Consider the following 13,978-nt stretch of genomic DNA (forward strand, 5'->3'; position numbering starts at 1 on the left):
ATATATATATATATATATATATATATATATATATATATATATATATATATATATATATATATATATATATATTTCTGAAGTATATTTGGGCTATAAAGCACACAAAACCCAAACAAAACAAAAACAATAAATTGTCAACCTGCGAAAAGGTATCCGCAGGCTGTTTACTCTGTAAGAGACTTGTTGATATTTGCGGAAATGGTTTTGGAATCATCCGCTAATGTCCGAATACCGATGATACTCTCACGTTGATAAAAACGTATATTACTAGTATTGAGACATTCGGTGATTATCTTGAGAAACAAAATGAAACCGTGACCTTGCGAAAATGTTAATGCTGGCTTTTTTCTGTGTGAGAGATTTATTCATTTTGGCGTTGTTTCTTTAACTCCTTCTCTAACTTCTACTCACCTAGGATGTTGATGAACTAAACGCATTTTCTAATGGCTGCATTACATGACGCACGGTCCAAGATTTCGTCACCCAAAACGGACTTTTCGATTGATTAAATGCGATTGGGCTTCACTGAAAAACTGTTCTTAACGTAGTCAAAACAGCAAGAGCAAGAACGACGAATGAAAGAGTACAAGTGGTTTAAGCATTACAATCGAACAATATCCATCTACCATTCGCGTGTTGTAAGGACTTTTGTCTCTATGTATCCACACGTGCATTTATGACTGAATATTCAATATCTGAACTGGTCTCATCAGACCTTTTCCAAATGTAACGGGGTGAAATTGAAAATCAAAAGATGTCATTTTCACAAGAAACTAAAAATATCTTATTATATTCTTCCTGACTGCATCCGTTGTTGTCTCGTTTGTCTGGAATTTGTAAGACATTCTCAGCAGTTAACCGGTATGAAATGGATGAAAAAATTCATTCCGTATGTGAAAAACTTCTCCACTTCATCTCCACTTAATCTCTTCGTGGTTATATCTGGGGTTTTTTGCCCATAACATTATATATATATATATATATATATATATATATATATATATATATATATATATATATATATATATATATATATATATATATATATTAAAAGTAGATATCAAAATTATATGATGCCATCAACATCCTCATCATCTTCATAACACCACTACCACTCCCACCCTGATGATTATAATCATCATTATCATACTAATTGTATCATTGCCATCGTCGTCCTCATGATCCCATCATCACAACCATCATCATCATAGTAAATCTTATATCTTACCACAACCGACTTCATCTTCACCATCGGGACATTCTAACTCCTCCACTTCTTTTACCATCTTCTCACTTTTGCCACTGTTCCTGTCTTCTTTTTCTCCTTTTCTGGCATTATCATACTAATTGTATCATTGCCATCGTCGTCCTCATGATCCCATCATCACAACCATCATCATCATAGTAAATCTTATATCTTATGTTGGAGAGATAGACAGAGATATCGAAAAGGATAAGATTGTAACGCTTCAAGTAGATGTGAAGGTAGCAATATATATAGAAAATAGGTGGAGTGCGAATGGTCACATAGGTTGATGGATCAATTAGTTGATAGCTGGAAGCGTAATTGTTTTAAGCTCGCTTACACACGTTCTATAGCAACAAAAGTGAAACAAACAATTGGGCGGGGCCTGGAGGAGGTGTTGACGGGGTATGTGAGAGTTATGATCTATACATACACTTACCACAACCGACTTCATCTTCACCATCGGGACATTCATTGTTTTGATTGCAAAGATAACCCCGGTCTATACATCTTTTGTTCGACTTACATCTAAAGTTATACTTCAGCACACAATCTGTAGAAAAAGAAGGCGACTAATCAAACTGATTGCTTTTTGTCCATACAGAGTTTTGAAATATTTTCTAAATACGGTTTTTATTGATTTTTTCCTCCAATATGCACATGCTACATATGTGTGGAGAAGTAATATATTAAATATCGAGGTTTTGTTTTTAAAGAAAATCTTTATTTTAGAACAAGAAAATAAATAACAATAGAGCCACCACTAAAATAATAATAATAATAATAATAATAATAATAGGTATTATCATCATCATTATTTATCTACGTCTACTAGCTAATCCTTACTATTACGTCTACTAATACATTATATATAAGAAAAGCAGCAACTGCAACATCAATTTTCCACAAAAAAACACAACAACTACAACCAAAGCATTATTAACATTGTCATCAATGACATCAACGTATACAGGCATTATTACAACAACAACAACAAAACGTACAATCTCGGCTCGGATTTGTTTCCAAACAATTGTAGTACCACTAATTGAAACATCCTACTTACCTACTTACACAGTTTTATTTTCATATTTAAAAATAGAGGATTCCTTATCACAAATCTTTTTGACTTTGGTGATATACCCAATATTCTACATGTCTAATTCATGTAGTAAGAGTTGTGTACAAGGATATTATGGAGGCCTGTGTGAACGATGCCAATATGCAATATGCTCTCGTCTGTAACATTAATTGTAAGTTTCTTCACCCATTCTCTATTATGTTAACATGCGGACACAGGGCAGTCCACATCTTTGTTCTGCTTACGCTGCATCGTGTATCTAGGGATGTAGGGAGTTGCATTATCATCCCGATGTCCTTTGGCGACAACTGATCCTCAAATATATTTACGACAACTGGACCTTAAATATCTTGGCGACAACTGGACACAAGTTTTCTTTCAGAGTAGCTGCACATTTTGTTATTGAGATTATGTTATGTTGCATTTAAAAGGCAAATGTCACCACATCGCAATAAGTTTTGCAACTTTAATACATAAGACTAGTCTCAACACGGGGGTTAGTATCATTATGTTCCCCAAGGAAAGGTGTGGCCTAGTTTGCATCATCCCTGTGCCAAATATATACTCTCCCGTCCTTACCAAGTACTATCCGAGTCAAATCTGAGAATATTAACTAGTCCCTGATGCGAATCAGGTTTTTGTTCGATATCCCATCTTTCCTCTTCATTGTCCATCTATTCATAGTTGATTCATGTCATTTATAAGGTGTTTTCTCATTGAAAATATATGAAATGTCCTTCAAAAGAGTTCACGTATTGGCATTACTGAAAGGTAACAGTTGGCGTTCCGGTCAGGCAGTTCGTAGCCTATATTATATTGAACTAATTTTATACTTAGACATTTTGCCAAAATAAATCGATTTATTGTTAAATATTTCTGCAATTCGTGGCCCTCGAAAACTCTCTCTCTGGATAACTGAACTGAACTATCATTTCTTTTTTTAATACAAATTTTAGGTACTTCTTGATAAAAGGTGAGTTGGTTATTACATACTAACTCTGCTTGTAAAAAAGTCCAGAAATTTTAGTGACCGATATGTTTTATGGTCCATAGATATTGCTCACTGCTGAACGAAGTCAGCCATTGTGTGGAAATACTTTGGATTCTTAGGTGTACTACTACTACTACTACAAATACTAAAAGACGATAACCGCCATCTCCACAGACATCATTTTCCCCAGTATTATTTCAACTAGTCACACACAAACGTTATTGTCACAGATAAAGGCAAGAAGTAACTTGGTTTTGCCTTAGAACGATTTGACTATTTTGCCCTGACTATTACTCACTCTTCTATGGATTTAAGGTAGATTCCATTTCTAATCGACACTGGTCGTTTTGGATCTTGTCAAGGAGTAAACTTTCTCCATTGTGTTCTCCAGCCATAGGTGTAAGCGTTAAATTCAAATCTTATTTGATATGCGAAGCTTAGTCAGGTTTTAATGTCATATCGTGTAATGATGCATTTATTACTACGCAGATTTGAAACGTTGTAAACTTTGAATTGCAAGCTGCTATTAGAGTTTAATGTATTAGCATAAATCTAAAGATTTTTTTAGAACCCATTATTATGACCAGTTTGCTTTTATTGTAGCTGTTCATGGCTGTGTAGAGCTGTCTGAAGTTGTTTAGGGCAGTTTAGGGCTGACGGTAGCTGTGTAGGGCTGACTGTAGCTGTTTAGTGCTGCGTGCTGTCTATACGTATGTGTATACTTGTGTCTGTACACGTGGTGGAGCCACAAATGTAGACGTAGCCAATACAAGGGTGCTGTATGCTGTCTGTACGTATGTGTATACGTATATCTATCCGTACATGTGGTGGATCCGTGAAGGGTGTATGCGGCCGATAAAAGTGTGGACCAACCCAAGGACTCGGTGAAACTGTGTGGTTCATCGGTTTATGAATCATGCGACTGTACAAGTGTCAAGAGGCATATCTTTGTTCCAATTGATGTTTCAATTGAATACATTTTCAACTGCATGAGATTATTTTGAATCTTATTTGTATTATAGGAGATTATGTGAAATCTCGCTTACATTGCATAATATAGGAGATTATGTGAATCTCACTTACCGTGCACATTATTATTTGAAACATATTTGAATTCCTTAAGATTATTTGAATCCTAATCGTATTCCATACGTGATATTATGTGAATCTTTCTTACATTAGATAATATTTTTTGAAACATATTTGAATTCCTTGAAATTATTTGAATCTTACTTTCCATACATAAGATTACATTAATCATATTTTCGTTTTTCAATTTGTGACTGTTTTTTATAGTGATTGGGCCAATCGTATGCTGAGAGCGTGAGAGAATCATTGTATTTATACACCGTATATTTTTTTCTTTATTAATTCATTTTATAAATTTCCATCGTCAATCACATTGTGTTTGCGTTATTCATGTAATCCCCCAAAACCCTCGGGTGCAATTTTGTTAGTCATGACCCTTTCTTTTTATAATTAAATTGGTGAGAAATGGAGTCTTTCATATACTGGCCTTCGTGGAATAATAACTTACCCGTGCCAATAAGTTCAACCTCCGCTGTCAGCTTCTGGGCTTTATTTGATCCTTTACAGACGAACTTTGTCTCTTCATTTGGTCCAAAGTCCCGAATTGTGAGCTCATTCCCCCGATAAGAATTTATTGAATGCGTTTCAAATTTTGGCGATCGAAACTGTTTCTCTATGTTGATAAGTTTGCTGTAGAATATACAGAGGAAATCAAATTTTATGGAATTTTCGAAATGAGGTTCATAATTACCAGGTTTTGCGCGTGTTGCTTATATTTTAGTGAAAAGAGTTGGAATATAAAGAATAACATACGAGTATCTGCTTGTGATCAAATTCTGGACATAGATCCTTATATTTCTTGCGCTTGAAAAAATAATCCCTGACGCGAGTTGAATCAATAATGCATAAATCGATAACTGTTAACATTTATAATTATTGAGCAAAGGTATTTCCAAAACCATGGAAGATTTGACATTAAAAACAGTTTTTCATCACTGGATCTCCTGTGTCAATTTATATGTCGTTACAAAGTTCAGTTTAGTCTGGGGAACCGGAGTAGTTCACACGCCATATACCTGGGTTTTGACGAGGCTGTTTACAACGCTTCCATCGAAGTGTTTCGATTCCACTGTGAACATTCACCACAAATGCAATATTAGATACAACATAAAAAAGAGCATTCCAGTTATTGAATATTCGTGTGAAGAGATGATTATTGGATGCAGACGTTTTACTAAATCTAGACTTTAAAGGTACTGCAGTGTACAATAGTCATTCAAGACTTACTGTTTTGTGACCGGATATTTGCATTACTTGATTTGAAAGAATGGTGCTGATGGGTAACGTTCAGTGGGAGAGAAGCATTTATCGACATTTCTTTCACAAGAAAAGTGAGTCTTTTCCTCCTAATTTTGGGTTGACATTTAAAGCCACGTTTGTCCTCGGGAGGTGGCAATGTATTCATGTTCCAGCTTTATATTCAGAAAACTCCAGTAGTGTCATATTATAAGTTTTGTCTTGCTTTCCCTTTTGGGTCCTGACCCAAAGCAACAGCCTTTACCCCTCCACCACCCTCGATTTGGCAATCACGCTATATACAGGTGCAATTTGTGAATGATTAATCCACGAAAGCGGTCAAAATGCAGACACACACAAACACACACACCAAATCGTATGCGAAAAGCTGACATAATTAAATTAATGAGACACTGAATCAACCTGTTCCACCACTGGTTGAACAAAAACTTCTTGCATCTGCAATTGCTATCGAAGCTGTTTATATATTCGATCAAGAGCACAGTAATCCTGATTTCAATTTTCATATTCGTCGTGATAAGTTTGAAAATCACGTGACAAATAGACCACCTACATACAAACCAGGTAAAGACGCTCAACAACTGTTAACAATTATGATTTCTGTACTAACATCGTTAGTACAAACTTCGGCCGCTCTGGAGTTCGAGCAGATATTGTCCTTAGCGCGCATCTCGTTATGATGCTGATTAGCGACAACGATGGATTTAAAACTATACAGCGGTGCTTGTTCAACTCTGAACCGTAACGAAACCAACGGAATCAGTGACGAAATTGATGAAGGTATTATCGGGAAGATGAAGAAATATACCAATAGAGGATCGGGATGGACTCTCAAAAGATGTGCAAAAGACGAGATACATATATCTCTTTATCAACCGTTTTGTGGAACCAGTTACATACCCACAACATCGTGGCTTTTGCCGCCTTCGTTCGTAAAAAAAAACCATTGACATCAGATGTTTTGAATGGACAGTTTTTTTCTGCATTATATCCCAACCCAAACAATAGACGGGCATGACCAGCTGACCTCAACAATTTCATCATTTAACGCTTTGCAAATAACCTCTATGAATAGGCAATGATGCAACCGTGTCCGGTTGGTGGGTTTCACTGTATTAATCTCACGCACATTGACATGCAAAAACACTTTTTTTCGATCACTACATCAACAACGACTATGGATACTTGATTGTTTGAAGTTGATCTAGAACACGTTTAACAGTTACATGATGTAACATTTACATGATGTACAAAACAATTATCCGTTGTCACCAGAAGTTTTGTCTTTGCCCGGTACGTGGTCGTTTCCGTATTCTGAATCCGGACATAAATAAACTGAATGAATCAAACCAGTACCAAGTCTTCGGACAAAACCAATTATGTATTACACGTATGAAGCCTCCAGTGTATCTACGATTATGTATGCATGTAACCAAGATCCATCGAGTGCTCGACTTTCGCCAGCACGCTTGAATGTCGCCTTATATCCAGATGCTCTTCCCAGTTATACAAGTAATGAATAAAGACTTCTTTGATAATGAAAATTTTAAAAGGCAGATAACTGTATTTGTGATTGGCCAATCGACCAGCACCTAAAATATTCAGTTTGCACAATTGTAACACCATTGCGAGAAAACAGAGGTAGTAAACTGGCAATTTAAGTAATATTTTATATTGATAATACATTATGAATTTCATTATTGTACCGCCGTGATTGAGGCAAAATATTATATTTTCCACATCCTTTTATTAATTTTAAATATATGGTATAATTTAGCAATGTACACACTTTCTTTTTGCACTAATCGGCTGCCAAAATTTAATTCAAATATTCACGATTTATAATGTTCCTTGAAGTTTCAGCGAAACATATATTAAAACAAAGATAATTCCGTTGTTATATTTCAGTTAGAGCAAATGCAACTACATCAACTATTTTTTCTACAGCTTATTGCAAATATCATTTCTACAAATATTTTATTTCTTGGCTAGAGTGCCTCCTGGTAGTCAATACTCCACTTTCAGAAACTGAAGAGAACCAGTCCGACAAAAAGGCACCACATCTGGCAGTAATACCATCTTATGAACATATCTGCGACTAGCACAAAAATTCATATTTCAGACTAAACATGAACAGTACAATTAAAATTAGGAATACATAGACATATAATTCTCGCCCCATTCTAGCTTTGAATACGAATTGCTAGCAATGGCTGCATGTACATTTTAAAATGTTTAAGACTTTTTGCTTATATTGCAGTACCAATTGTATCATTTGTATGGAGAAAGTTTTTTTCTTTTTTGTCATATACATGTATGTTAAAAGCGGTAATGCAAATAAAAATAGTTCTAGTGTCACATATATTTCAAAAGCAGGATCTCAAAAAGGGTTTTCTGGATCTATGTGGTCTTAAAACAGAGGAAATTATTGCTTGAGGAAACGCTAAATTCAATTCCTGAAAAGGGAACATTAGTACTGAACGTGTAAAGTTGACGACATTTGCATATACTTTACAAAATAGAAAAGTCGCCAAACCGAATCTCTAAAAAGAATTTTCCAGTGATCCAAAAGAGAAGTATTTGAGGTACTGGCGTATATTGCATGAAGATGATATTTCCTCAAGTTGCCAAAAGCGGAATATGCGCGGCGCATATACCGAAAAACCGGAAAAATCTCTTCGAAAAGAACTTTAGTGAATTTATTACAAAAATAAGAAATTTCGACTTTTTATCAATAAGCGATGTTAACAGATTGTCCCGTTTCAACCTGCACAGTAATCACACAAACGAATTTAAGGGCAACAGTAAAACTTGCATGGAACAAGTTCTGTGATATTGATATGAAGTCTCATGTTGCAGGAGTCGTTGATAAAACGATTTCCCTAATCTTTAAGGCTTTTATAGCAAACATTGCTAAGTTAGACATTATAATTTTACTAGTATCATTTTGTATAAAATACCTACATTTTTCTAAAGTTAGATTTTTTTAGACAAAAATGGGTAAATGTCTTCTTCGTATTTTTCCATATAGCAGATAAGCAGCAATAAAATGGAATTCATTTTGGATGTTTACATTACAAATTTGACACAATCTTTCCTCATAGCAAATACTTTCATATCTTCCCGTATTGCCTCTGATTGGAATGTTCCCCACCCTATGCATGGTGATTCTTTAACAGAGATAGTTATGTCCCAACAATTCTAGATATCTTTAACAATTAAATTATAACCCCAAAGACCTTTGGAATTGCAGTCTTTCCATCGACTTAATCTGATCATGCAGCTTTTGCCTAATTATTTCCTCACATTTATAGTTGAACAATCTAGAAAAGTATTTTCATCATTTACGCTCTGGGTACACCAACCATTTTCAAATCAAAATGTAAATAGGAGCTTTTGAACATTATTAGCCTAGCAATCGTAGCATTACTTAGGATATCTGGCTTCCGGCATTTTTAGAATTCTTAGCCAATATTTCAAAATACATTTATATATTATGCACTGCATACTAATTCTTCCTAATTCGTTATATATGAATGCATTTGGAGTAGACTTCGATGTACCAGAAATATATTTACAAAATGACAAATGAGCTTTTACAAAATCATTGATATCTTTGTTTCAAACGGACGAAGCAATCCAGTGACGGGTAATCTGCCAAGTTCTGAGAGACTTTGCTTCAATATATGACAGTCTCCAGCGCCTGCAAGGATAGAGATTTCTGGCACATACACCAAGAAAATATGCATCCTAAATAATTATAATATGATTCAATATCTACCTCTGTATGGCCATAGTACCACTTTTCATAACTTTTCAGATAGCCACCTCTGCGAAATACAACCACTCTTTCTTTCCATATACACTTTTAATTTCCACTTTAGGCAATATGTATGCAGCATACTGAGCATATTTTGCAACTGGTGAGGAGTGTCAGCAAAGACAATTAAATCGTCTGCATACAACAGCAAAATAGTTCTAAGGTTTTTACAGACGCTCCCCTGTTTCCTTCAGCTAAAAGGGGTTTTAAATCATTCAAAAATAAAAAAAAAGATCAAAGGCGATTAAACACAACATTGTCATACGCCCAAAGGGTAATTAAACACATCGGTAATAATATTGTTTAACTTAACACATGCTTTAATATTATTATAAATTGTCTGATGATTCGTAACATTCTTCCACTAATTTTTTCGCTAACTAGCTATCAAAGGTATCTTCATATTCAACCAATCCTGCATATAATATACCCCTACGTTTTTAAATAAAAAGTATTTGCAAATTCATATATATAATTATAAATATGTTATCTGCTGTGGAATACCCTACTCTAAATCATGCTTGCTCTTCGCCCAGTAATTCGTTTTCCCTCACCCGTTCATTTATTCTGTTATTTAAAATCAATGTAAACACTTTGCTTAAGGGAGTAAACTAATGCCTCTGTAGGTGGAGGGTTCGTTTTGCATCTCCTTAATTCAAAATTGGTATGATGATAGCCGTTAACAAATTGACGCTGGATAAGGCATCTATTCCCCCAGCTTTGTCGTGTTTCAGTTTGCTAAAAGTTAGGCGTGCCGCCTCTTCAGTGATTGTTCTGTCTAAAGCCTCATGAATTAGTTGAATCGTTTCAGTTTCCTGCATCTGGTAAACAGAACTGGAAAAATTAAATATTCTGAAAATATTCATACCAAGTTGCAGTTGTGATACTGCTTTGCATACCAGTACTTGGGATCTTTGCCAGGCGCCAGAAAAGTTGTGTGTCTTTAGAGTATAACAGAGATAAAAGGCTATTTTTTGTTTTAACTATTAATGCTTATAAAGTGCTACTATTACTACTATTACTACTACTACTACTAATAATAATAATAATAGTAACCCCTACTCAAACACCAGTACGCTATCGAAAGAACCACTGGGTGTGTGTGTGTTTGTGTGCGTGTGATTTGGATTTTTAACGTAGCTTTAACAATATTTCAGTCATATCGCTACGATGTCTGCAGTGTGACAGTTTATAGTGATGTCTAGCACTGGGACATAATGTCGCAGATATGTAGCGTGATGTCCCACCACGTCACATAATCCTGACACCAGGCCGACCAGTTCTAACACTAACCTCGTAATGCTAAGCGCCAAGCGAGGAAGCTGTTGGTACCATTTTTGTAAGTCTTTGGTATGACTCGGCCGGGGATCGAACTCACAACCTCCCGTATCCAAGGCGGACGCTCTAACCAGTAGGCCACCGGAGCGGTCGGTATGTATGTATGTATGTATGTATCTTCGAGCCATTAAACCAGGGACGTAATTTCAACTTTTTTCAGGGAGTTGGGCAAAACTTGATTGGGCCGGGAAAAATTTGACGGGTTTGTTAATTTTCGTGTATGGGCTACATCAATTTTAAAGCACATGCAAATTCGGGAGGAGGCAATTGCTCCCCCTGCCACCCCCAAATTAAACACCCACCCCGCACATGCACACACACACAAACATAACACACACACACACACACACACACACACACATAATATATATATTATATACTCTGTATCAGTGATATACCACGCGATGTGTGAATTTTTCATCAAAAGGAAACGTGACTTGCCGAGTTTCCTTTAAATGAATTTTTTTACAACTAGTGGTATATCATTAATACAGTGTACATAGTATACATATATTTTATTTATATCACAAATAAATACATATATTTGCCATTGGAACGGAGTTATATTGACGAGAGGCAATTGTGTATCGACTGGGTGAATGAACTCACATCCCTGCCATGTGTGTCCGCAACAAAATGTAGTTCTGTCTCATTGTGTCTATTCACAATTACTTTTTCATACTGATCAGTTGATTGTTTTCATTTTTGAGTTTCTATTTTAAAATAATTGAAAGTTACACTTATGATGTATACATGAAAGATAGTTTTAATGAAGAAAGTAGAGCACTAGGCCTACAGACACAGATTCTTGAATACTGAACGCTCATCACTGCATTGACGTACATGCGCAAGGATATTTTCATATTTAATTAATATTAATCGATTTTTAGAACCTTATAATAGGTTTAAGAAACAAACACAACACCAACAAAGCCTTATATATTACATATGTGGACCTCGTAACCAAGACATTTACCTTACTGTGTCGACCGGAAATTACAACTTTGTATCATTGATTGCATAAACACTTTAGATAGAACCCGATGGATGTGTAAACATACCGTTATGAAGAACGATATTGTAGGTTACTTGGTGATAGTTCTCTTTCAAGGTTTTGTATTCAGCCCAATTTCTTTTTCTCTATCACTCCAGATTCCAGCATATTTTGGCTATTGTGCACGAGAGGGGAGGGGGAAACGGAAATAGAAATAATTGCGATTAAACTGTGTACCATGTTAAACTCATTTAGAACACGGGGATTATTATTACTTTTTATCGCTATTTTCAAACCTCACTAATGATTAATGATTGGAAATTCATCATTGTTCTATAGGAATAGATCCAACAGCACACAGTTCCAACAGTGCTCATTCAGTAATCATAAATGACATGAAAGTAACGATAAAAATGATTAATAGTCCCTGTTTCTAAATGAAACTGAAGTGGTGCACAATTTCATCGGAAGCCTTTCTTTTTTCCATTCCCTTCTCTCCTCTCGTGCGAAAGGGGCAAAATAAGCAAAAATCTGAAGTGAGAGAGCGCTAGACAAAAACATTAAAACTGAACATCTACCAAATAACTTACACTAATCTAGTTCGTTGTAGCGGTATGTTACGAGTTGAAAGAATGTTTATATATTCGATATTCGCATTATTGTGCCATGGGCGGATCACAATTTGAAATACGAATAGTATTGCTATATAAATTTGCTTGATACTAACACTTTAAATGTCATGTCATTTTTAATATATATATTTTTTAATTAAATATATAATATAATATACTCTTATCCTAAAACGCACGATTGATTCTTGTCTTTGTAAAACCAGGTGAGGCCAGGTTGAGGTCCGGGTCCGACACATGACGCGTCACAAATCAAATAAATAGTGGAATTCCATTCAACCTCCAGAGTTGTCACTGATTCATCAAAACGTTTGATTACAGTTGTGCACTGTGATTGATCCGCAGTGTTTATGACTGGGATGCAATAAGCACCTGCAAAAATGAAACATAAAAAACAATTTATTTTGTACGCCATGTGTATGTATGCACGCATTCAACCTTCAGGCAGTCCATTCATCTCAGTATCTGTTGGTCCATTAACCCATCTATTTCTCTACTGTGTGGTCTAGTATACTTTATATGCCTTCATACTCCATCCACTCCGTGAAAACCAGAAAAACACATACAGACGTGCTATTTTGAGAAACATACTTTGCCACCAGTAGAAAAATTCAAGAGAGGTTGTGGCTTGTGACAAAACGCAAATTAGGAATTCTACTTACCCCGTAACAAGACAGCAATCAAAGTGTAGATGTGCCACATGCTTGTTGCAGTGTTGCGTCTCCAGTTATCAACTATGTATTAATTCATAAGTTCGAGTGAAATGATAAACACAAGGCAATCCTTGAACTCATTAATGGAAAATGTTGTCACATCCGAAATCAACAAGAAAACGTTAACCTACGCGCACTTCCTCTTTTCCTTATTCGAATGAATTCCTTTTTTTTTTGCAGCACTTGACATCGCTTGTATGTGGTCATGCGCATTAGGACGAAAAAGGTTTTCTAAAATTGAGATTACATAAATTTGTACATTAATTAATGTATTTCATTTTCATTCCGGCTTGTTGAGCAATTCTGACAATTCTGATTTTGTCTTCTGCACCCACTAGCTATGAAAATGTCGGTATAATCAATTAGGAGATAACAATATGGAAGTGTGTGTGTGAGAGTGTGTGTGTGTGTCTGTCTCTGTGTGTGTGTGTGTGTGTGTGTGTGTGAGCAATGAGGAAATTACTATTTGAAAATTTGTGTATAACCAATGAGGAAATTACGATAGAAAATGTGACTGTGTGTGTAATCAGTGAGGAAATTACCATTTGAAAATTTGTGTATAACCAATGAAGAAATTACGATAGAAAATGTGACTGTGTGTGCAATCAGTGATGAAATTACCATATGAAAATGTGTGAAATCCCTGTGATTAGGCCTACTACTGTAAGAAAATGTGTGTGTATAACAAATGAAGAAATTACGATCAGACTTAGGACTGTCCTTTGAATCTCAAATTTTATTCAATGAGCATTTTAAGGTATTTGATGAGGATTTCATGAAATTGGATAAAATGTTGAAGGTTATAAAGAATTGAACTATT

At 35.3% G+C, this 13,978-nt stretch overlaps 1 protein-coding gene across 2 annotated transcripts in view; it reads right to left on the bottom strand.

The window, feature by feature from the left end:
- LOC149781730 (uncharacterized) overlaps window positions 1–13,310 on the bottom strand; it is a 38,476-nt gene extending 25,166 nt beyond the window's left edge. The window contains exons 1-4 of one of the 2 annotated variants that reach the window (XM_089935841.1): window positions 13,108–13,310; window positions 12,625–12,817; window positions 4,856–5,037; window positions 1,686–1,799 (exon numbers count right to left, since the gene is read on the bottom strand). In XM_089935841.1, the coding sequence (XP_089791967.1) occupies window positions 1,686–1,799; window positions 4,856–5,037; window positions 12,625–12,817; window positions 13,108–13,147 (529 nt within the window). In that variant the 5' untranslated portion in view covers window positions 13,148–13,310. The remainder of the gene's footprint in view (window positions 1–1,685; window positions 1,800–4,855; window positions 5,038–12,624; window positions 12,818–13,107) is intronic. The other variant, XM_089935840.1, reaches the window with a different exon arrangement.
- Between the last annotated feature and the right edge of the window lie 668 nt (window positions 13,311–13,978).

The sequence above is a fragment of the Sinohyriopsis cumingii genome, chromosome 15 (assembly GCF_028554795.1).
Source record: "Sinohyriopsis cumingii isolate HCF-2022 chromosome 15, ASM2855479v2, whole genome shotgun sequence".
NCBI lineage: Eukaryota > Metazoa > Mollusca > Bivalvia > Unionida > Unionidae > Sinohyriopsis > Sinohyriopsis cumingii.